Source organism: Myotis brandtii, unplaced genomic scaffold, assembly GCF_000412655.1.
Source record: "Myotis brandtii unplaced genomic scaffold, ASM41265v1 scaffold32, whole genome shotgun sequence".
Taxonomy (NCBI): domain Eukaryota; kingdom Metazoa; phylum Chordata; class Mammalia; order Chiroptera; family Vespertilionidae; genus Myotis; species Myotis brandtii.
Genome location: NW_005362269.1, coordinates 5,858,187 through 5,884,540, shown reverse-complemented (window position 1 = coordinate 5,884,540; position 26,354 = coordinate 5,858,187). Strand labels below are relative to the sequence as shown.

Genomic DNA, 26,354 nt, shown 5'->3' with positions numbered 1-26,354 from the left:
AGGACAGCTTCAGTTTGGTCATTTTCACCTCCAGCAATGTTTCAGGCTCTAACAGAGGAGATATGATCGAGGTCGCCTTGTTAATAAGCATACCCCATCATCCTGGTCACAACTCATCCAGGGATGGGCACATGGCCTAAGACAGTCCAGTTGAGGAAAATATAGGACTTCATTGGATTTACATTGGTAAGAAAATATTCTCTCTGCTCACCAGCAGAGTTGAAGACAAAATACAAATTGGAAAACAGAGCTGAGAGATGGCATAAGAAAGAGAGAGACTGAATTTTGGTCACATTATTTGAGCCACTGAATCTACCTTGAAGCCGTCTGCTGCTGAATTTTTCTATCACGTGAGGCAATAAATCTTCCCTCCTGTGGCTCTAGTTGGACTTGTATTATTTAAACCATCTGAGTCCTGACTGATAAATGTATGTGATTTTATCCACCAAACAAACGCGCTCTCTCTCTCTGTTTTTCCCGTAATCCATAGTCAAACCTAGTTCAAATACTCCTTTCATTTAACAAGCTTTGTAAACTCTCTCTTGGATACCACCCTACCACAGCTGGACTCTATAATTCTATAGTCACTTTGTTCTATCCAACCAACAGCTTGTCTTCTGCTTGGGCTCTCAGATATCTGTATGTGTGTGTCACCTCCCCGATTGGACAGCTCCCTGATAGAATAGCGACTTTCATCTCTGCATCTCCAAGACGCCAACAGTAGTGGTTCGGAGATATCATATATGTATGTGATACGCACATTTAATGAACGAATACTACTAAGAACACCCCATTCCTTTCATCATAATTATCAATTGCCAGGTTGCAGTAGAATGTTTCATCAAAAACTAATTCAAAAGGCTAAATATATCATCTGATGTCTTCCTAAAAAAAATAATAAAAGCATCAGACCACATTTAAAGTTCTATAAATCTTATGCTAATTTAAATGGCTTTAGACTTAATTAAAAACGTTTTTCAGTTGATGATAACATAACTTGGATAATTAGCATCAAGTGGCATCTAGAGCCGATATTTAAAAAAGGAAGCTAGAGTATAAATAGACCTAATTAGCAATTAGAATAACACCTTATAATTATGCTTTGTTTATAAATGCTATAATGTTCAATTCATTATTCAATGAAATAGGCCATTAATGAAAATCAAAATTATGTTTCCCTGCTGTCTCCACCAAGATGCCTCTTCGATGCACTGGCCTATGTTGTGAATTTTCTTGCTGCTCTTAATAGACCATTCCTGTACCATATTTAATATTTTTGTTTTGTAATTAAAATTAAACTCTACCACACCTCATCTTGCACACGAATTTGATACCTTTTTGGGTAATTGATGGGCCTGACTACAGATCTAAGTTTTCTTGTGCCAGACTTAATTAGATATCTTTGTAATATGGAAAACTCAAAATTGGTACAGACATGCCCATATGAAGAAAGACAGGGTCTGGTACCCAAATAAAAGCAAGGCCTTGGAGATGAGGGGAATGGTGGCCCCACATGGAAAATGAAGGAAGTGGGTTCTGGAGAGGCGGGAGCTTGGTCGGGAGACATAAGTTCAGCTGCAGGTGATGAAGTCGAAGTGATGGAAAGACAGCCATGCAGAAAAGCCCAGGCTGTCTGGGAATTTGGAATGAGAATTGAGAAGACAGTTCAAGGCAAATACAGAATTGGGGGTCAGCTGAAAAGAGCAAATGTTGCAACTCTATGTAATTTCCCACAGAAATGTGAAAAGAGAAAAACTAGGACTGAGCCGTGGGGGTGGCTACATGTGATGCCAAGTGTGAACCCACATAGTTTATTTGGTGAAAGAAGCATCAGTGAGGGAAGCAGAGAAAGTCAGATGTGGGAGAACTGTGGGAACCACAGAGTATATAGAAGGCAAAAGCAGAGGAATAGCTGAACAACTGTGGCCCTGTTCTTTCCCACTCACACTGATGCCCACGTGCTGTGGAATTTGAAGAAGTTGAAGGTTACCGTGAAAGAGGCCATTGAGTGTCATGGGTAAGACTGCCTGGGTTCAGATCCTGACTCCACCAGTTTCCCCTGTGGAACTTAGGTCAAGTTGCATTTCACTTTGTGCTTCAGTTTGCTCTTCTATAAATCAAGGTGATAAGCCAGTGCCCTCTCTGTAAGGTTAGTCTGGCAGGCTGACCACGGCAAAAGACAAACTTCTCACTAAGCTGAAGATGAAATTGCCTAAATTTCTTGTTCCGCACCATATGGCGGTCTCCCAGCTGACAGGAAGCTCGTTTCTGCAACCCACGAGGCTCATTTCACTGAGTAGGCTGACGTGAGATTTGTGGGGCGGTCATTTCCTAATCTCAGCACTGGTCTTTATCATGATGCTTTCTTTCTATGCCTTTACATAAAAAACAAATGCTCCTAATGACGGAGAGAGACAGATTTTATCCTAAATCATCTCGAAGAGACCCACCACAAGCATAAGTAACAATTACAACAACATCCACCTGCCTTGAAGAGACCAAACACTACAATAATTTTTTAGCCCTTAGTCTGCATAGTGGTGGGGTGGGTGGAGGAAAGTTCTTAAGCGATACCAGTATAGTTTTGTACACTAAGATTCAACCAAAGGGTTGGGACATCTACAATTACTCGGTATCTCTGCAAAGTCAGATTTAAAAGCAGCGAGTTGATTCATGAAGCACTAAGAAACTAATGGGAAGTGCCAAACACCATTTGTACAAAAGGATCTTGGCATGAGATACCATCACTCTTTCCCCTGGGCAATTACTTTACAGCTGGTAGAGCAAAGTAGTCTTGAATAAGAGAACAGCTTGAAGTTTGTGTGGTGTGTGTGTGTGTATGATTAAAGCCCCAAATCTAGCACTACCATGGAAAGTGCCATTTCTACAAATAATAGGGAAAACCTATTAACTGTGAGAGCTGGAAAGGGTCTTAGAACTAACATATTTACATGCAGTTAAGTGCATTGAGGCTGGAGTCCATAGGCAAGGATTTGAACGTGATCTTGGGCAACTTTCTTCATTTTTTTCAAGCCTTAGTTTACTCATCTGAATATGGGATACAATTGAGGAGGCAGGAAAGTATAATGCTTTCAAGTAAGCAGTCTGCATTCAGAACTCCTGGCTCTCAGCCTTTACTGTGCAGGGCTGAGTTCTGTCACCTGTAAAATTGGTGCCTACCTCACAGATGTAAATGGAAGAATGCATAGGAAGCATGGTACCTGGATCACAACAAGTGGTCAACAGACTTTATTTTTTAAAGACCATGCACTTAAGAGGTTTTAAAAATAAGCACTAAGAGGTAGTACATAAAGGGGGAAAGAATGAAACTCTGCAGCTATGACTCTAATGTCTGACCTCTGCCCCTCCAAAGCCCCACCCACAACCCAGAGCAGTCCTGGCCTTTCATATATTTTATTTATTGGAGTTTGGTATAAAATTTTATTTTTAAAAGACTTTGTTGCTGAATTTAAAAAAATTTGAACTTCTTCTCTAGACAACCAACTCTCATATTATAGATGGAAAAAGCAAGATGACAGAGTGTTGTTCCAGTTCATACCACAGGGGGCACCTGACCAGGGATTAGCTGTCCTCCACTCTCTGCCTCTGCGCCCTGAATTCTCACTTCCATAGAACCCCCTCAGGACAGCCACTTCCATCTTACGATTCTGCTGAGTCTGATGTTGGTCAGGATGATGCTGAAGTTTTGTGACTGACAGGGGAGCATAATGGGGCCAGTGACAGTGATAGGGAAGTCAGGGACACATACAGGTGGGAGAGTGGAGGGTGGGATGATTGATGGGGAGGGAGAGGGAGAGTAGGAGAGAGAGAAACAGACCAGACAAGCTGATTGACTGAGGGCAAAGGCGGTGACCAGGAGGAGGACAGCAGTGATGGAGGAGAAAGGAGACGCTTAGTGAAACTAATAATGCTGAGAACAAATAGTAATTTCCAGCCAGCACTTCATGAACACTTATTTGTTAGCCAACTTACTACCCACTTTACATAGATTATTTCATTCAATCCTTTAAAGAATTTTAGAAGGTATATACTTCTTTAATCTTCCCCCCATTTTGTAGATGAATAAACATTGGCACTGAGAGGTTAGATAACTTACTTAAAGGCACACAGCTAGTAAAGGATATAGATGGGTTAAAATCATAGTGGGTTAATTTCTGAGCTTTTACTAGTAACCCCTGCATTTCAGAGACTCTTAGGGATCAATAGAAGGAAAAGTAGTATTAGTATTATTAATAGAAGCAGTAGCAGGAGTATTAACAGCAGCAGCAGCTACTATTGGCAGAGTACTATTTTGAGGTAGGCACGGTGATAAGTACACATAATATAATCTCATTTAACTGTAGGGGTAATTTGAGATGGTAGATGCTCTTACTCCAATTGAACAGAAAAGAAAACTGGCTAGGCTGTCAGTAACTAGCCAAAGTCACACAGCTAAAAGATGACAGAGCAGGGATTAAGATCCAGGTCAGCCAAGCACCGGAACAGCCACAAAACACTAATTTCTTGTGTTCTCAGATTCAATGCTTCCAACTATGGGACCATAGAAATTTCTGCAAGTGTTTTTTAAAAATACATTTTTATTTATTTCAGAGAGGAGAAAGGAGAGGAAGAGAGAGATAGAAACATCAATGATAAGAGAGAATCCTTAATCAGCTGCCTCCTGCACGCCCCCTACTGGAGATCGAGCTCACAACCCAGGCACGTGCCCTGACCTCCTGGTTCATGGACAGACACTCAACCACTGAGCCACACCAGCCGGGGTCTGCAAGTGTTTTTACAAACACATTCTTGGGCCCTTCCACCAGAGCTCCTACCTCAGTAAGTCACAGTTGGATCCATGAACATAAACTTTTCAGAAGTTCCTTAGGTGATTTTTTTAAAATTTTTCTAATAAGACTAAATTTTTTCAGTAACCCAGTAAAAGTTTTCATAAGTATCCAACAGTATAAAAAGTGAAAAACGGATTTGTAGATTTTTAATATATTAATATAATGATGACATACAGTATATCTTATAGGGAAAGAGGTGGACTGGGAAAAAGAATACTGTGATATATAGATACAGAAGTAGAGATGATTCATATTACAGTATATTCTCCCACCAATACTACAATTAGAAGGTGCAAAAAAAAAAGAACCATTTCCAAATAATTCAGGAGGAAGATGAGAATGGCTGGGACCGGAAAGATTGTAGGAGAGCAGCCCCAGCTCACGTGTCGTCTGCATATGGTGGCTTATAGTTTTTTCCAATAGGAATAACTTAAATTTTAAGTTTAGAATAAGAACTACAAAACTATAGAGTGCACAGAAAAAGTGGCTCATTCCTTATTGCTATGTATATGATCCAATTTTAAAATCCAGTTTAAAAATAAGCATAGAGTCTATTGATACTCACTCATCACGCAAAGTCTGACCTAGTAATATATTTTCCCTGAACTTTTAGAAAAGAGGCAATGAGAATACTTTGGTTTGGATTCAAGTAACAGACTTTCCATAAAGATTTTAGAATTAAAGGGCTTCATGCTTGGGATTTATCACCTCACATCTCCATGTTCAGAAAGCATGGCTACAAAGAAGCCAAACCAAAACCAACCCACTGAGCATGAACACAAACCTCTTTTTTCTTTTTTTAGTAGAATTTTAATTCAACATAAAGTGTAAAAGAGAACCCAGGTAATTGGCCTAAATCACTTCTCTAGACACCATTCCACTCTTGCTCTCAAATGGACACAGTAGCATCAGACCAATGAAAATGTTTCCTTACCTAAAACTCGCAATCTCTCAGCTCCGACGACCACTTCATTGTTATCTGCAGAGAAGAGCAATTTTCCAGAAACTGTCTTTACTTCAAACTTTTGGCCGTAGGCTTCTACGGCCTTTGGACCTGGAAGAGAGAGAGGGAGAATACATTAGCCTCATTGCATTCAATTACGAAGAGCTTTTCATAGAGCGCATATGTCTGACAAGACTGCATTGGACTCCGATGTAAGTGGATTGGTTTTCAGAAGTCAACCACGAAAATCAGGCTCATGACTTCAGCCATGTCTTGTCAATTACCTTTTATCATATGCTCTCAGGCTAGGATTTTAAAGGCCATCATGTCCGTTTTCCAAACTAATGCCTGAATGAGATTTCCCTCAGCTTAACCACCAAATTACTATCACATACTTGTAGATTTCAGCTTGACTACATCAAGGCACAGAAGGCTCACCACCTCATGAAGTGACCAGCTTATCTTTGACCACCTCCAACTGTTGTAAAAGGGGGGGGGGGCTTTACATTCAGCTGAAATCTGTCCCACTCTGTCCCCTTGACCCACTGGCTGCAACTGACACCAAACAAGTCTATTTCCTCAGAATATAGATCCTTTCCTGTCAGGAAAGATTATAATATCTTGCAATGACTTGCCTAGGAAGTTGTTGAATCTTTTATGCTAGAATTTTATTCCATAAAAAAATAAATTTCAGAGGGTTTATCATATAACAACAGGTATTATTCTTGAAGGTAGGACTATGGCAGCATAAAAAGGACAAGGTGCCTGATCCTAAAACACTTATCTTCTGATGGAGACAAGTGCATATAAGTTGAAACATCCTATATAATAAAAGGCTAATATGCAAATTGTCCCCCCGACCAGGAGTTCGACCAGGATGTGGGGCCGGCAGGCCAACACCTGCAGCCCCTCCTCCCAGCCCGCTTGTCCAGATCGGCTCTGATCTGGGCAGGCCAGTTGGACCCCAGCAGTGCACAAATTCGTGCACTGGGCCTCTAGTTTATAAATAAATAGACACAGAGGGTTTTAGGTACTATGTGAAAAGTAAAACAAGTTAATGTGCTAGAATTCCTAAAAAAACACACACACACAAAAAACAGGAAGGAGACAATTCAGTTTGCCTGAGCTGGAGCTACCTGAACGCATGAAGTTCATCAGACTAAGCCCAGTGTCATCACCCTCATCAAGCCCAGGTTAGGTCAAAACAGCTCCGACGACCACTTCATTGTTATCTGCAGAGAAGAGCAATTTTCCAGAAACTGTCTTTACTTCAAACTTTTGGCCGTAGGCTTCTACGGCCTTTGGACCTGGAAGAGAGAGAGGGAGAATACATTAGCCTCATTGCATTCAATTACGAAGAGCTTTTCATAGAGCGCATATGTCTGACAAGACTGCATTGGACTCCGATGTAAGTGGATTGGTTTTCAGAAGTCAACCACGAAAATCAGGCTCATGACTTCAGCCATGTCTTGTCAATTACCTTTTATCATATGCTCTCAGGCTAGGATTTTAAAGGCCATCATGTCCGTTTTCCAAACTAATGCCTGAATGAGATTTCCCTCAGCTTAACCACCAAATTACTATCACATACTTGTAGATTTCAGCTTGACTACATCAAGGCACAGAAGGCTCACCACCTCATGAAGTGACCAGCTTATCTTTGACCACCTCCAACTGTTGTAAAAGGGGGGGAGGGCTTTACATTCAGCTGAAATCTGTCCCGCTCTGTCCCCTTGACCCACTGGTTGCAACTGACACCAGACAAGTCTATTTCCTCAGAATATAGATCCTTTCCTGGCAGGGAAGATTATAATATCTTGCAATGACTTGCCTAGGAAGTTGTTGAATCTTTTATGCTAGAATTTTATTCCATAAAAAATAAATTTCAGAGGGTTTATCATATAACAACAGGTATTATTCTTGAAGGTAGGACTATGGCAGCATAAAAAGGACAAGGTGCCTGATCCTAAAACACTTATCTTCTGATGGAGACAAGTGCATATAAGTTGAAACATCCTATATAATAAAAGGCTAATATGCAAATTGTCCCCCCGACCAGGAGTTCGACCAGGATGTGGGGCCGGCAGGCCAACACCTGCAGCCCCTCCTCCCAGCCCGCTTGTCCAGTCGGCTCTGATCTGGGCAGGCCAGTTGGACCCCAGCAGTGCACAAATTCGTGCACTGGGCCTCTAGTTTATAAATAAATAGACACAGAGGGTTTTAGGTACTATGTGAAAAGTAAAACAAGTTAATGTGCTAGAATTCCTAAAAAAACACACACACACAAAAAACAGGAAGGAGACAATTCAGTTTGCCTGAGCTGGAGCTACCTGAATGCATGAAGTTCATCAGACTAAGCCCAGTGTCATCACCCTCATCAAGCCCAGGTTAGGTCAAAAGAAATTTATCTTTTGGCCTGGAAATTCATACAGAAAAAAAAAATTGAGGTTAGGGTCCAAAAATCTTATATTTAACCAGAATTTTCCAGGAGATTCTGATATAGAATTTTTGTTTCCTTCTCATTATTAATAAAAAAGTAGGAATAAAAGAGTCCTCATGCTTTCCAGACAAAAATGGCCAGGAACACAGCAGTTGTTGAACAAGTTGGGTTTAGTACTCATTGCTATGAGGGAGACGCACACCCAGGGAAACCACGGGAGACATGTCGATAATAAGGAAGGACTTATATAGTATTTGGCCTTATATTAGGCTATTTAGGGCTGGGTTTAAGGAAGCAAGACTTTGCTTGGAATTAGCTGCTGTCAGGAAGTGGGGGTAATTATATGATTGGTATCTCAATAAATCTTTTCTAGAGGTAGGGAAGACCAGAGCCATGCCAAATGTGTAATGGATAAAGAAACAACAGTCTTATTAGCTAGGATAGAGGAATGTTTGGTCATTTTTGTGGTTTGGATAAATGTTTTCATTCTGTCTGAGCTGTCTTTGTTTTGTCTTTATCCTTCCTGGCCACTGAGTGGCCTTGTCTGGTGTTGATGCTCTGTGACAATTATTTATGGTCAAATGGGCAAACCCGAAGGCTTGGCTGAGAGTTCCCGGCCAGCCCCTGGATGTCTGGGGCTGCTTTCCTCTTTGTCAAGGCTATCAGTCTAAGATCAGAAGGCAAGAATTATGTCCCGGCTCATTTTCTGGTAATGTGACTTTCGGCAAATCATTCGCTCTTTCCGAACCTCATTTTCTGCATCTGTAAAATTGAACTATCACCCTATCCTATCTAACCCATCAGAAGTGCAAAATGATCACATTACACTGCTTATAAAAAAGAACTTTGGAGGCAAAAAACACTGTGAGATGTAGGGGATTTTTCCTGTGATTGTCTCAGCTAATGCAGTGGTCATAACACACTGAAAAAATTAATGATGAGACCCTTTAGGGCACTTGCCTCACGCACATGATCACGTCCACTCAGCAGACCTGATCTCTTCCCAGAACATCCACACTAGCCCTCTGATAAAAATAAGGGCATTGGAAAAGCTTCTTAGTGAGTGGGGAACTGAACTAGCAGGCCCACAGGACGTGGGCATTGTCTACTCCGACTGCCTCCATGCCGCCGGAGAGAAGAGTGAGTGGCAGGAAGGTTGGGTGCTCTCTCAAGGTCATCAGGTGAATTAGTGGCAGATTTGGGTCTGGAGCTGAGCTTTCATAATTGTTCCACAGTAAAAAAAAAAAGGATGTTCATTTGTCCAGGAAGGAGGAGGCTGGAATCAACACGAGGAGCAGATAGAAAAGGAGCTTGTAGAGAGAGAGCCTGAAAGAATAGAGATGTATGGCGAGGGCTTCAGATTAATTGTCCTGGGAGGACTAAGATGCGGCTGCCTTCTTGGTGACACCCTAACCTTCAGGAGAGTCTGAATTACTTGTCAATGCTTCGGGGTTGTTACCTTTTCTTAGGGGGGTGATTGGGGATCAGGAGGTAAAGGAGTGAAAATGAATGAATGAATGAATGACCCTGGAATGGGCACAGGTGAGCCCAGGTTGCCCACTCTAGATCCAAGCAGATGGCAAAGTGGTGGCATGACTGGGGAACACACACACTTGGACTTCGCCTCCAGGAACCTGGGCCATCACATGAGATGGGGCCCCTGAGGAGTCGAGACCACCTGCCTCTGTGTAAACTGTGTTTACTCCAAACTTTATGAATGGTACCTGCGACGTATAGGAGAATGTACTGAAGAGATGACGGCAGTAATCAGAGAACAGAAAACACAACTAAGTTACTTGCTTTGCAGGGCTTCTCAGAACACAAAATGGAATTTACCAAGGGCCAGAACCATTTGGGTGTATCAAACTCATTAACTGGTAGTTTTAGCCAAAACCTCACAGAGAGACTGAGGGCTCAGTTTGCAGACGGTTTGTGCTTTTCCCCCAGTTTCACCTGGGGCTGCCAAACCTCCTCAGACATGGTGAGATCTTTAAAAAAAGATTCTAGTGTGCCCTAGCATGCTGGTGTGCCACAATAATTTTTAATACCTGACTATTTAGTCAGGGCACTGACTTCTTTTCCCTTAGATTGTCAAATAATGACAATTGCCAACACAACAATAGTCATCCCATGTGAATGAATCAGCATTATACCAATTGTTTTTGGCAGATAGGCAAACCATATAATTTTGGTGTACTGTAGAATTTTAGGAACTCGTGTATGTGTGCCATGAGATGGAAAAGGTTGAAAATCGCTGTTCTAGAGAGAATGCAAATGGAACCAGAGACTGACTACTCAGGAGGTGAGCCCATTGTTCCTCTCTGGGGTAGAAAAACCACTGTGTGTAACCTGGAACTAATCTCCAGTTAACCCCCTCTGTGCATGGCAGTCTGTGTGTGAAGTGAAGCACCTTTTCCATTCATCTCCTCCACAGGGAGACCTGGGACCCACCAGGATGCATCCGCAGTGGCCCAGGCCACCAATATGGATGCCGGAAAGGCCTGCAGTCTACCCAGTCGAATTTCTCTCCCCAACTCCCTTGATACTGGGTCCCTTCCCCGCTCTGGCGAGATGTTGTGGAAGATTCCCCCGCCATTTTATTGTGGCAGGTCCCAGGGTTTCCTGCTAGGACCCACTACTGAGCGGACACTAAAATCAGCAGCGGTCTAAGGCAAAAATCTATTTGTGGTCTAGCCTGGGAACTTAACCATCACTTAAAGCATTGCTTCATCGGAAAAGGGTACCTGAATTGCTAATATTGGAATTTCTTCTGGGCTTTTGAGACATTCCTTAGGTAAACGGGAATTCCTTTTTTCCCCCCTAATGTTTTTATTGATTTGAAAGAGATAAAGGGGGAGAGGGGGAGGATAGAGAGATAGAAGCATCAATGAGAGAGAAATATCATCAATCAGCTGCCTCCTGCATGCCCCCTACTGGGGATTATTGCTTACTGAAGCTGTTTATTTAATTATTTAGCATTGTGACTGTGGGCCAGATGTTCGGTAAGCATCATCAACAATCCACATGCATGCCCCCAACCAGGGCATATGCCCTGACCAGGAATTGAAACATGACCTCTTGGTTTCTAGGTCAACATTCAACCATTGAGCCACACCAGCTAAACGGGAATTCTTGAATTCTCTGGATTGCCGTAATAAACCTGGCCTCTTGGACGACAGGAGTCATTTGCTCTCAGATAAGCAAACCAGTAAATATAACACACTTTAGAAGAATCTCCTGGTACTCCAACTGTGTGTGCATAAATGTCAATGGAGAAGCCTGAAGGAAAACTTTCGGGGTGGGGTGTGTGTGTAGGAGTGCTTAGAATTATATTTTGAACACATCTGCTATTCCTCTTTAGAAATCATCTTGAAAGGCTCTTCCCAGCTAGTGGTAGAAGGGCTTTTTGCTCATCTCATGCTAACATTAGCCATCTTGTGCTTGGCCTTAAGCGTTAAGGATAGGTGTGTCAGCTCCCAAGAGGGGCTGACTTGGGTAGGAGAGCCAGAAAAACAGAAGACAGGGAAGGAGGGAGGCAAGAGAGATCAGAGAATAGTAGAGGGGAGGGAGGGAGGGAAGGAGAAAAGGAGGGAAGGAGGGAGGGAGGAAGGGAGGGAGGGAGGGGGGAAAGGAGGGAGGGAAGAAGGGAGAGAGAGAGAGAGAGAGAGAGAGAGAGAGAGAGAGAGAGAGAGAATGAGGAGACAAGAAGGAAGAAACGGGGAGAAAAACTGATTCTTTGCCTTTTGCTAAGAAATAGTCATTTGGGCAGTTTCAGCTTCATCAAAACAAAATCTCTCAAGTCAACCAAATCTCCCACTGCGAATAAATGGCAAATGATCAACAGGCTAAATAAGTTCCTTTTGAATGTGGAACTCTGGGAGCTGGAGGTTGGATTTATTCCCCTCCTGGAGGCAATTTTCACACACGCTACTTAAATCATTGCTTACTGAAGCTGTTTATTTAATTATTTAGCATTGTGACTGTGGGCCAGATGTTCGGTAAGCATCGCCAACAATCCACATGCATGCCCGCCGGAACAAGCTGTTTATGGACTGCTTCTGCCACCCCTGAGTCCTTCACTGGTAGATGGTCCAAGTCACCCACGGGCTGTGGACCCCAGACAGCCATAGGCAGGGCTCCTGTGGGGCAGACAGGGAGGCTCTTTCCCCAGCCCGACTGGGCATCAGGCATCCGTTTCCCTGGGCCACGCGTGTGAGTGGGGCTCCAGATGTTTCAGTCGCAGTAACATTTCATTCAGGGCAGGTGGGCAACTGCCTTCTCAAAATGTCCATCTGTACACTTTCCTCTCTGCCCGGAGGCCACAAAATGGCATTTTCTGTTTGGACGTATAACAATGCCATTCAGACCCCCCCTTTTTTCCTTTCCACTGTGAGGTGCTTGCTGGCTTCTGTTTACTACGGTTCCTGACATACCGAGGGGGCACTGGTCATACCACACAGCACGTTACCATGGCCATGAGGCCTCTGTTTATCACCCGAAGCATTATTGTGACCAATCAATCCCTGTTTACATTTCAGGAATATGCAGCTTACTACCCTGGAGGTGCTTTCCACAGTTGTTAGGGGCAGATCTGCTATCTGAAAAGGAGCCACACAAACATATTCAGTGAGGGCACATCTGCATCTTGCAACTGAGGTAAGTTGAAAGTCAGCGAATCTGGCAAATTCAGCTGAATTCAAACTATCATTAAAAATCCCTTTGATACCCCATGAAGTATGGTGAGCACCATTTTATATACACTGTGCTCTCAACTCATCAACACAGCCGGCTTTCTTCCAGCGCCAAAGCAGAGCTTTTCCATGGTTGAGTACCAGAGGAAGCCCCTGGCTTGTGTTTGGGGGCGATGCTACATGAAAACCAGTCTATTCCCCCTAAACAAGTATCATTGGATTTGCATACGTAAAATGTGTCCTTAGGAAGACACTCTACCCTTCAGTAGAAGCATGGGGCACACACTACCTTCCCTTTCTCCACCCTGTAAAACGTGTTAGCAGACACTGTATTATTTAGTTCACATGGTTTACATTCAAGCTTTGGCTCTGCATTTTCTGAGTGCTTAGCATGGACCAGGCGCTTCGAGGTTCTTTCTTCTCTTACCTGTTATCAGCTGAGTTAGCACTTTAGTCTGGTCATTGAGAATGTTCACTGTCACGTTTCTGGCTGATTTGAAGTACAGGGCATTACCCTGCAATAAGAAAAGAGGAGAAATGCATGAAAATGACAGCAGCTTTCTAAACAAAACACTATCACCCCAACTCTTGAAGAGGCTGCACTGATTTTAGCCAAGTTCTAATTGATGTCTTTATTTAAAAACATCAAGTGTTTAATGATCCCCACATGTGTGATAATTCCTTGGCATTCATCCAAAATGAATTCTCTCTAAAGAAATACACAGATATACACTCAACATAGATTCCCACCCCCCACTCTCCCCCACACACACATGGTTGAGTCCGACAAGTGGGCTACATAGAGCCCTTTGGTGTTAGTTAGTGTTGGTACATGGAATGGTAAAGAATGACCGATAACATCCTACTCTCATCTTTCCTAGTTTATAATTTGTCCAAAGGAACCATGCAGAGTCCTTAATAGAGACCAGAAAGCTTGTGTAAAATAGCCAATGTCTGCCCCACTGATGTCCACCATCTGTGAGAATCCACAAAGACTGAGGTTGCTTAGTGGAGATTTTTGCTGCCCAGATGCACAAAACCCTGAGACCTGGCACTTCCCTGTTTCCTTCCTTCTCTTGTTTCCAAGTTTCTTTTCCTTCAGGCATTCTGTGCTTTCCTCCAATTCCCCCCTTTATCAAAAAGATCACCCAACTCCTTTTACACCATCGTAGACATTGCTGAGGATGACTCAGAACAGGGGTTGGCAGACTTTTTCTGCACAGGGTCTGATGGTAAACAGTTTAGGCTTTGTGGGATGTACAGTCTCTGTGGTAACTACTCAACTGCTAACTGTTGTTTTGCTGCAAAACAGCCACAGACACATCTTGCCAGACAAATGGGTATGGCTGCATTCCCATAAAATTTTATTCATCAACAATGACATCTGAATTTCATATAATTTAAAAATTACAAATTTATGTGATCTTACTGTGTCATAAAGTATTTTTCTTCTTTTTCCTCACCAATCATTGCAAAATGTAAAAACTAGATTACCAGAGAGAAAGGGAAGTAGGGGGAGGTAGGAGAGGGTAAAAGAGGGATAAATGATGAGGAAAGGAGACTTGGCTTGGGGTGGTGATCATACAATACAATGTACAGATGATGTATTATAGAATTGTATCCCTGAAACCTATATAATTGTATTTTTACTATTTTTTAATCCTCACCTGATAATATGTTTATAATTTTTAGAGAGAGGAAGGGAGAGAGAGAAACATCAATGTGAGAAAGAAACATTGATAGCTTGCCTCTTGTATGTGCCCTGACCGGGAATCAAACCTGCAACCTAGATATGTGCCCTGACCAAGAATGGACCAGCAACCTTTTGGTGTATGGTATGATGCTCCAACCAACTAAGACACCTGGCCAAGGCACTATATAATTTTATTAACCAATGTCACCCCAAAGAATTCAATTTAAAAAAAGAAAAAATATATAAAAATTATTCCATATGAGAATGGGCAGAGGGTTGGATTTAGCCCACAGGCCATAGTTTGCCTCTGGCTTAGTGTTCTCCCTATCCTGGAGTAAATTAAAGCCATAACGAAAGGATGAATCCCTGACAGAACATGTCAGTAATCAGATAGCTGTTATTAGAAAAAAGAATGTGGGTATTCTTGTCTCTCTAAACCTTTGTTACCACATGGCATACATGTGCCTGAAATTCAACAATCCCAGTATCCACTGAGTCCCAGACTTAGAAAAATCACTGTCCTAAGAGTTGGGAGGAAACTGAAGACAGGCAAGACTTGGTCTTTACTTTTAAAGTCAATGAGATGGGCACCCATATGACACCAGGCAGAGAACAGTAGGGTGATTAGGGAGTTACAAACGAAGTGTGGGGGAACTTTCCTGAAGAGTAAGATTATTTGTGAAGCTGTGGAGTGGGAAGCAAAGGAGATGATAATGCTTGAGCTGAGCTTTGAAAAGAACATAGATATGGTTTTATCAAAATGAAATGCAAAAAGGAGGTCATGAAGGTAGGAAGGTTGTGGGTTGATTGTCTAATGTCTTTCCTTCTGAAACTGGTGGGTGTAGGACCGTATCAGTGAGCCCAGCCTACTGCCTGCATAAGGCAGGGCTATCCTGACAGGCAGCCCACACCCAGGCCTGAGGTGGTTTCCACAGATGAATGAGGGGATGAGGTGGCCAATGCCAAGGCAGTTTTCCATAGACGAATAGTCTAGAGTTAAGGTCTCTCTCAGCCAAGGTCAACTGATAAAATGGGTAACCAGTGTCCGTGACCCACTCAGGCCCTGAGTAACCAGTAGCCTTGTGTGAGAGCTGTTGTCTTAGTGTTGGGGGGACAGATGATGACCTCTGCCACATCAGGGCCACCACAGATTCACCATAATCTCCCACAGTGCCTTCAAATTCACATTTTGCCAGATGAAAAGCTTTGTTTTGTTTTTTAAATTGGATCAGAGTAGAAGAAATACATTAAATATAATATTGACATAAGTTTTCTTCTGTCCATTAGAAAACAACAATCAGCCAGAAATAGTTCCTTTGGCATTGCTTCCGCAGTGCTTAGTGATTGTACTTACAACTTAAAAACAATGTAAGCAATGTGAGAATTCAGAGCTTGGAACCTGAACAGGAGGTTATACGTGTCTAGTGTCTAGAACAGTGGTTCTCAACCTTGGCTGCACATTAGAATCATCTGGGAATCTTTTTAAAATCCTGATTTCTGGGCCTCATCCTCCAGAAATTCTGGGTGTTTTTTTTTGTTTTTAGAACCACTGGTCTAGAAGTTAACACTCTAACATATCTCTATGTAGATTCAGCAACTTGATGCCACAGAGAGAAGAGCAACCTGGAATCAGAGGACGGAGTGAACTGCATCGCCATGACCAGTGTGGAGACTTGAGAAAATGACTTACTGTTTTGTGGCTTATTCTATGCATTCTCCACCATCAACAAACTCATGGCCCATGCAACTGAGCACTCACTCTGTGCCATGTGAGCAGGAGAAACCTGGAGTCAGCCCATCCCACTTCCAATCTCTACCATTTCCTAGTTGGGTGACTTTGGGCATGTAACTTAATTGAACCAAGCCCCAATTTGTTGTGGCCCTAATCATGCTTCTATGTGATCTCTTGATTTATCAACTTTAGACATTATCCCACTGAATTTAGGCAATGGTATGGATTCTTCCTTACAACTTCAGCTAAATCAATATTCAGAACCAACATTATTATGATTGTGTGACAGTGTCCACAGCTGAGTCAAGGAGTATTCTTTAACTACACATCCTTTTCCTTTCTTGCACATGTTTCTTTTCCTGACGTTAATAAATGTTAAGCATTTTGTATACATTGAGTACCTAGAACATGTTACATACTATCCTAGGCCCTGTAGAACGGAAAAGATATGACCTTTATCTTTGAGAAGCTCCTTGCCCAGGGGGAAACTAAGTCAATGCAAAGTTACCATAACAACAACGTGATATCACTTCAATTGATATCTATGCTTTCCTGGTATGAACGGTACATACTTTAATATTTGTCCTTGATGGCAGCTATATCACCGTTGATATCACTTCAATTGATATCTATGCTTTCCTGGTATAATATTTGTCCTTGATGGCAGCTATATCACCACAGTCTGTTCTGAAAATCCTAGATGGTGGTATATTTGCCTTGCCCTCTGAGGAGCTAGCCACCTGATCTGGGAATTGAGATAGATGGAGAAAACCACAAGATAGCGCATAAACAACTTCTACACTCAGGGAAGGCTTTCAACTCTCAGTGCAAAGGAAGTTCAGAGAAGAAAGGGATCAATGTGATGAGAATCCTGAGGGTCTTCCCAGAGGAGAGATTGGCTGGCTTTCGTCTTTTCAGGGTGGTTCACAATAGCATAGTTTCAATCTGATGTTAACTTGGATAACAAGGGAGGCTGAGGCTGGCTTTATGGAGTGAGGGTCAAAGTGTAAGCTGTGGAGCCACACAGATCTGGGCTGGAATCACAACTCTATGTTTAACTAACTGTGTGGCTGTGTGTAAATCATTTACATTCTTTGAGCCTCAGTTTCTACCTTTATGAAATGAAGTTAAAGGTTACCTAATGGTGTTGACATGAGAACAAAGAAAGACAATGTATGTCAAGTGCCAAGCACAGGGGTGACCAAAATACTTTATAAACTATAGCAAAGGAACAAACGAAACATACATTAGGAGGGCTCCTCAGAAAGTAGATGATTCTAGGACTGGGGCAGGAATTAGTGCCAGAAAGGAAGAAAGTGCTTAGAAAACAAAGAAACCGACACTGAAACACCCCACAATTATGAGAGGATGTCAAAGAGACACAGGAGACAACAGAAAGAGCTCCCAATGCTGGAACAATTTGAACAGCAAAATAAATAATGTAGTATTGAATTATAACCTAACTCATAAAGTAAATATCCACGAGCTCATCCTGATATAAATTATTGAATAGATAAATAAGTGGGAGAGAATAAACACATCTCCCATGTGGAAGAATTCCTAACAATTTTCATAGTTAACTCCCCACTTCTTAAAAGTGGGCTGCACATAATAACTTCCTTTCAAAGAGTACAGTGTGGGAAAGGGGATGATAACTTCACAACAGAAAAATCTGACAAACACTGGCTCAGCCAGGTCATCAAGGTCAACATCAACAGTGATAATCATGTTAATAATATGAACCCTTTGGTATACGTAGGTGCAGAAAAGGACACTTCACCTCTGTGGGCCTCTTCTTCAAAACCCATAACCCCCATCTAATAATGAGAAAAAAATCAAACAAGTCTCAATGGAAGGTCCTTTTGTAAAATACCGGACCAGTACTCCTCGAAGTTGGTAAGGTCATCAAATCAAGGAAAATCTGAGAAACTGTCACCACCAAAAAGAACCTTAACAAACATGACAATTCAATATAATGTAGCAGCCTGGATGAGATCCTTGGACACTAAAAGGATGTTAGGGCCCTGGCCAGTGTGGCTCAGCTGAGTGGAGTGTTGCCCCATAAATCAAAAGGTGGTAGGTTCAATTCCTGGTCAGGGCACATACCAAAGTTTTGGGTTGGATCCTAAGTCAGGGTGAGTACGGGAGGCAACCAATCAATGTTTCTCTCTCACATCGATGTTTCTCTCTCTTCTCTCCCTCTCCCTTCCTCTCTCTCTGAAATCAATAAAAAAAATATGAATATATCCTCTGGTGAAGATTTTAAAAAAAGCACGTTAGGTAAAAACTAATGAAATCTGAATAAAGAATGGACTTCATTACTAATAATGTATCAATTGGTTCACTAAAATTGTGACACAAAAGCATGGTACCATACTAATGTTAGATATTAATAATAGGGGAGACTGGGTGTGAGGTATTTAAGAACACTATGCACTGTCTTTACAACTTTTCTGTACACATATATAAAACTATTATAAAATAAAAAAATTGGGGGGGGGGTGGAGAGAGAGCTATATTAGGATGTCAAATTCTAAGATGTAGAACTCCAGAAAGAGACTTCAGAAAGACACCCTTCTCCGAGTAGTCAGGAAGCTTACTATATCATCGGCATGTGATTTCCCATTGGGGTTGATCATGTTATTAGAAAATTTTCCCTTAAACAAATCTATTTCCATGGGAGTTTGTCTTTAGGAATACTAAAATAAACAACAGCATATGGGCCTCTCTGCCCAGGGCTCTCTATACACTGTCATTTCCCCCTAATCAGCTTACAGAAAACAGGGTGATCAGAAGTTAACAGCTTCTCTGCAGTAAGTATCATAATGTATTGGCTACAGTGATCACTGTTCACTAAATAATACTAACTCTTGATATAACCAGGAAAAAAATTACACAAACTTAGATTTGTCATTAAAATCATCCCGAAAGGATGTAAGTTTATTTTCAGCAAGCATCAACTGTGTCTATTATTATCATTTCGAATAGGATGCTTTTGTCTTTAAATGGACTCTTTCAAAAGCATGACAACAATACTATAGAATGATCATTTCTCTTTTACTTTGGAGTATTTTTATATAATGATGCTTGGGTGGATTCCTATTCTTTGAAAAAGTTTTCCAGTTGAGAATAATAAAGCTCCACTGTGAAGCACTCATCAGAGTAAGCTGGGAACGGGTCCAGGTTTTCCATCGTAGCATTCCTGCTCAGTTACTCTCTGCACTGTGCCCAAATTTGGGTACATTTAGGTCTCTTTCAATACTGAACCAAGTTGAACTGCTCTGTTTAATGATTCTTTAAGAGTTGTCATGTTAGCGTGACACTGGAGGGGGACTGTCAGCTTTGCTAGTTCCTGGCACCTTCTTGGCACCCACTAGGCTGTCAATAAATATTTGCTGAATAACTGAATGCTCAGATCACATTAAAAGTCACCAGAGACAGTTGTCCAGAGAAGAAGTAATTAAATGAAGGTTGACACCGGCTGTCAAAGAGAGCTTTCAAAAGGCAAACCTTTAAGGATGGCTGCTGTGAAGATCTAAATATAGAAAGCCGAGTGTGGCGGGAGGAGTACATAATCCACAAATATTTGTTTACCACAAATGGAGTGCGAGGAACTGTGGGTGATGCAAATGAGAGTTGAGATGTTGAGCCTGTAGATGACAAGGAGAAGCAGGGGCACAAATCATTACCCCAAATTCTTCCTGACATGATTACATTATGCCTGGAATCTTCCCTGGGCTTGTAGCACCCATCTGGCATGTGGAATGGAGTATGTCCTCTTTCAACTACCTCTTATCAGTTCATTCCATTAACACCTTCAAGGTATCTTCTAGGCAGAAAGCAGTGGGCCAAGCCCCGAGCAGGTGGCCTCTGCTCCCCTAGAGCTTGCAGCCTAGTTGATGACCTTACCAACTTTGAGGAGCAACTGGCCGGGTAGTTTACAAAAGGACCCTCAGTTAAGACTTGCGTTTTTATCTTCTCATTATTAGATGGGGGTTATGTGATCGAGACTAAATTGAATTCCGTCAAGGATTACATAATTGCAATGAGTGCAACGAATGCCAAGTAAGGTGAAACAAGAGCACATACAGGGAAACCTACCGTAATTAGGGCCAGCAGGGAACGCCTTTCCAAGGGAGAGACATTTTTGCTGCAATCACAGGGATGAGTGGGAATTAGCTGAACAAAGAACTTTTCAGACAGAGCAAAAGACACTGTACTGACTCTGAGGTGGGAGGGAGCTTGGTATATTTCAGGGACACAGAGAGAGGCCAATGTGGTTGGAGCGTGGCTGCACGAGGATTGGAAGGTGGGAGTGAAACCAGAGCCATTTAAAAACAGGTAAAACAAGCTATGCAGGTAACTTTCAGAAGTGAACATTGGAATATCTGTAGTGTGGCAGACACTGATTAGCTTCTTAAAACTGAGTCTATGCAGATTTTATTTTAAAATAAAGTCTGAATAAAACACCCCAAAAATACTTATTTGATTCATGTATTTTGGTCAATGGGCATGTGTGGGACAGTAATGATGGACGACAGGTCTATGATATGAGTTGAAAGGGAATAATCCGAGGCTGGCAGTTTTTTTTTCACTAATTATTGAAATTGAAATGACTTTCAATTATAATTAAATTTATACACTCTTTGAAGAACTATCGAATTGCATTTCCTTAGGTTAATATTTGAACAAATCTATTACTTATTGTGGAAAGTAAAATTTTCACAAAACCTAAATGCAACCCTAAACGTGAACTGCTGTGCAAACAAGATGGTTAGCATAATTTAGGACAAGTGCAACATAACAAATGAGATAACAATGTACAGTGGGAAACACTCCGCATTTATGATTGTACGGAAGAAAAGTCAACAGAAATTTCAATTCTGTAAACTGAGAGACTGTCCTGCTCATATAGACAAACCAATGGCTGAGTCTCTGAACCAAGCATATCAAACTCACGGCTGATGGGCCGCATGCCTTCAGATCTCTCACTTTATGGTCTAGCAGCACGAAAGAGGCTTTCTATTTTTAAGTTTCTACTTGATTATAAAATCATGCCATTTCTAAAATTCAAACAGTTAAGTCAATGTGGTATAAGATTCTTCAAATGTGTTTTGATTCATCAACAGGATGAATGGGTAGATAAAATGTGGTATATATACATACAATGAAATATCATTCCACCTGGAAAAGGAAGTAAATTCTGACACATGTTGCCAAATGGATGAGCCTTGATATTATGTTAAATGCAATAAGCCAGTCACAAAAGGACAAATACTAAGAGTTTCCACTTAGATGAGGTTCCTAAGAGTAGTCAAATGCACAGACAGAAAGTAGAACGGTGGCTGCCAGGGACTGAGGGGAAGGGGGATGGAGAGTTAGTGTTTCCTGGGTACAGTTTCAGTTTTGCAAAATGAAAAGACTTTGAAGATGGATGGTGGCTGCACAACAATGTGAGTGCGCTGAATGCCACTGAACTGTACGCTTAAAAATGGTTTATGTGTATTTTACCACAATTAAAGTGTTTTCAATGCATTGAGACCTTTAGAGAGCACGAAAAAGGTGTTTTTATGTAACTCCTGGCTCCTTGCTTTTCTGTACTTTTCAGTAAATCAATTCTCCAGCCAACCAGCACACCAGCATCGTAAAGGACAAATTTCTCCTACCATTAAGCATCACATTCAACTTCCTCATTCTTGGATAATAATAATTCCAGAAAGAAAAGATACTGAATGTGGCAAATCTCTCTCTGATTTAGCTTGAAATACTTAAGGGAGTGAGGAGAGAACCGTCTACACGCTGCACAGACCACCCTCGTGGCGTAGCTCCTGGTCAGACTGGCTGGGCTCGCCTCTCAGCTTCACCACTCAGAGAAGTGAGCCCTTGGGTATGTGGTTTTATCTCTTTATCCCTCAGATTCATTATCTGCAGAAAGTGTTAATAATTAAACTGACCTTGTAGGGAATGGGCACTTTGCACAGTGCCTCTTTCAGAGTAAATGGTAATAATTGTCTATAATCACCATCTCCCTCTTGTTAATAACTCTCTTAAGTTAATTAGCGGAATATTGTTATTACAATTCAAGAAATGAAGGGTGAGGGAAAAGAGGGACCTTTTGCATTATATTCAGGATCTGATCCTTCTGAGACCCCCTGGCTCAGACCGCTCTCACCTATCACCTGGATTTCTGAACAGCCTCTGCCTGCTCTCCTTGTTTTTATCCTTGCCTCCCTCTCCTCACTCCCTGCACCACTATCATCCTAAAATAGCAACCTGAGCGGTTCTTTTGGAAATATTAAGTCAGATAACATATTTCTTTGATCAAAATCTTTCAATGTCTCCGCCCTTTTCCTCAAAGTAAAAGTGAAAACCTTTACAAAGGCCTGCAAGGTACTACATGGGTCTGGTCCCTATCATCTATCTGACCGCATCTACTCCTGCTGTCCCTCTGGTTACTCTGCTTCAGCCATACTGGCCTCCTTGTTGTTCCTCAAGATGACAAGCATGGTCCTGTCTCAGGAACTCGGCACCTCAGCCAGGAACCCTCTTCCAATATATAATCTCATGGCTACTTCCCTCATCTCCCTCATGTCATTGCTCAAATGGCAACTTCTACAGAGGCCTACCTTGACCCCCCTACTTAATTCTACAACCTGATTATTTCTCCCTTCAGGGAAACAGATGGCACTGACCCCTATCCAATAGGAACAGCTCTGATCTGTGTTTCTAACTCATCAAAACTAAGTCACCCACGTCTGAAAAGTCAGAAAAAACTTTCCCAAGAGTTTCTCTGTTTTGTTCATTGGACTAACATGAGGCTGGAGAAATTTCAGCCAGTCTCTTGCTACCGAGTGTTGGTTAATTCCTTTCAAATGAAGAACCATTCTTTACGTGTAATATGTACTAAGGCAGGGATAAATGTTTCTATCACCAGCTGCAAAAAAAATGGCCTGAAAGAATCCCAGAAGAATCTTCAGAAGCCAGCAGCTATCTACTGTGACTTCGTATTTGCAGAGGGGAAAACGGAGGGCCAGAGCTGGCAAACGACTTCCACAAGAACCACAACGTAGAAGAATCAAAGCCTGTCAACACAAGGGCTCTGCACTCCGTATGCAGGTGGGAGTAACAGAATGGAATGTCTCTGCACATTTTCTTCAATGCAGTCTTATCCTTCATTAAGACTGGCCTTCCCTGCATGTGTGTTTCTCTCCCCCCCTCCCCTGGAGTAAATTCTAATTAATGAGGTTGTTACTGAAACTCAATGGCTAATAAATAATGGCAACAGCAGCAATTATTACACTACGTGCCAGAGTGAGAACTTTACATGCATTGGACCATTTCAACCTAATAACAGTCTCATTAATTATACACATTTTTTATCCCTCATCTTTTCTTCAGTTGGGAAAACTAACGATCAAGGATGTGAACGGACTCATCTGAGTTCACCCAGAGAACCACAGGCAGAGGACAGACTTGAGCTGGTCAGGAGTTTGTCTATTGCCAAAGCCAACGTTCATAATCATTTTAATACATCATGCTGTTTGTAATTAAAATTCTCTTCCGTTCATTTCATTTGTCTGAAATATAGAGGATGGGGGAAAAATACAAAGTAGTATCTCAAACTCTGACAATTTTCCAGTATTAACTTACTAATGGGTTGTAAATTCCTTCCACATCTGAATTTTAAGCTTTTTTTCTATTATAAAGTCTTCCAGTTTTATGGATTCCATGAGCCTCCTTCTTTGTGGCATGAATACAACCCACACTTGAATGAATGCCAGCACCATGTGGAAACTCATGTCAGTGCTTAGCAGCATTTCTGGGTGTAACCCACGTAACTTTGAGAAACTGAAGGACTTCTGTCCCAAGTTTCCCTCTTGAACTGGCTGAAGCAACATTATTTAAATTTATTTACATTCCAATGAGAAGAAAGGCTTTTCCCTTCCAAAGGGCTTTTGCTACTGCTCTGAAGCTGAGAAACTGGGGGAGAAAACAGCTCTGGTGGAAGGAAGAAAAATTACATTTCAGCATGTTTGCTTCTATTAAGAGATGTAAAAGGAAACTGTTACATCTGGCTCCATTGCCTTGCCAAATTCTTTAATTGTTTTGTAATTTGAGGAAAAAACCAAAGGTGATGAAAGAAAACTGATAGAAATAACTAACCATAAGTAAAACAAGCCCAAAATAGAATCCTAACTCCATTATCATGGCAATGCATATTTATATTTCTAACCTCTGACCCCTGTTACCACTGAAGGCTTTTTATGTAAACTTCTGATATTGAGGGGAAAAGATAAAGAGATCCTTAATTTTTACTCCCTAGAGCCGATAAATATCATTAGGCAGAAACTGACACAACGTTATAATAATGCAGAGTTCATGATGGAAAACCTCCTGGTTTGGGAGATTCAGGGGCATACTTTGAAAATACAAATGTTTCTAGGGCTTGAAGCTAAAACCAAGACCAACCCTCATCTTCCTTCCACTAAAAAGAGGCCCACCTTAACACATTCCTACTCTGGATAAGTCAACAAATCTAGCTGGCCTCTGCTCTCCTCCACACGTAACGTTTACCCCCATTTCAAAGCTAATGCATATTGAGTTCTACTATATACCAGGCATAATATAATACAATACAATACAATACAATACAATACAATACAATACAATACAATACAATACAATATAATATAATATAATCCTATATAGTAAGAGAGATAAGATCATGAATCAGCAGGAGGGTGGGCCAGCTACTGATGACACATCAGGTATTTATTACCCTATATAATAAGAGAGGAATATGCTAATTAGCCATTACACCCTGAGGCCTAATGACCAAGCGTGTCATGACCAGATCACAGATCAGCAGGAGGGTGGGCCAGCCAGGTACAAGAGGGCTGCAGAGAGCTAAAGGAGGGGGCAGGGCAGCAAGCTATGAGGGGGGAAGGGGGCAGGGGGAGGGGAGAGCTACAGGAGGGCAGCAGTGATCTACTGGCACACGGATTTGTGCACATGGCTACTGGTATAATCTACACTAATAAAAGAGAAACATGGTAATTGGCGTACGACCGCTACCCTTTTCATTGGCTAATCAGTGAGTATATGCAAATTAACTGTCAGCCAAGATGGCAGCCAGCAGCCAGGCACTGAAGCGAGCAGGGAGGCTTGCTTGCTGCAGACTCCAACGTTCACCGCCTCACTTGCCGGCCTCTCAGTTGCAACTCTAAGCAACTATATACTATGTTGCAAATAAGAAGCTAAACAAAACCCCAGAAAAGGGCTTCCATTCAGCCGGGCTCGGACCGCAACATTGTATCTATGTTTTCAGCAGCGAGGCCTCAGAGCTAAAGCTGGCCCAGAAAAAAAAAAAAAAAAAGAGAAGAAAACAAGGAGCGGTTGGAAGCTTTAGTCACTCGCCAGCCGGAAAACAGCCCTCAGCCCCTCACCCAGACTGGCCAGGCACCCCAGTGGGGACCCCCACCCTGATCCAGGACACCCTTCAGGGCAAACCAGCCAGCCCCTACCCATGCACCAGGCCTCTATCCTATATAGTAAAAGGGTAATATGCCTCCCAGCACCGGGATCAGCGGAGCAGCGAGGCTCCCGGCACCGGGATCAGCATGACAGGGGGCAGCGCCCAAACCCCCTGATCGCCCTGCGGCTCTGTGTGTGACAGGCTGCGGCGCCCCAACCACCCCCCCCCACGGGCCCTGCCCTGTGCCTGATAGGGGGGAGCTCCCCAATCCCCTGATTGCCCTGCGCCTCTGCGTTTGACAGGGTGCAGCACACCAACCCCCTGATCGGCCCTGCTCTGTGGGTGATAGAGGGTGGCGCCCCAACCCCCCTCCACAGGCCTTGCTCTGTGTGTGACAGGGTAGAGCCATAACCTCCCCATTGGCCCTGCCCTGAGTGTGACAGGGTGCAGCGCCCCAACCCCCTGATCCGCCCTGCTCTGTGTGTGACAGGGGGCGGTGCCCCAACCCCCCAATAGGCCCTACCCTGAGC

At 42.3% G+C, this 26,354-nt stretch overlaps 1 protein-coding gene across 1 annotated transcript in view; it reads right to left on the bottom strand.

Annotated features, from left to right (window-relative positions):
• The window catches only part of SGCD (sarcoglycan, delta (35kDa dystrophin-associated glycoprotein)), a 298,931-nt gene that overhangs the window by 99,167 nt on the left and 173,410 nt on the right, over window positions 1-26,354 (bottom strand). The window contains exons 4-5 of the mRNA XM_005870533.2: window positions 13,352-13,439; window positions 5,785-5,904 (exon numbers count right to left, since the gene is read on the bottom strand). Coding sequence (XP_005870595.1) covers window positions 5,785-5,904; window positions 13,352-13,439 — 208 coding nt within the window. The remainder of the gene's footprint in view (window positions 1-5,784; window positions 5,905-13,351; window positions 13,440-26,354) is intronic.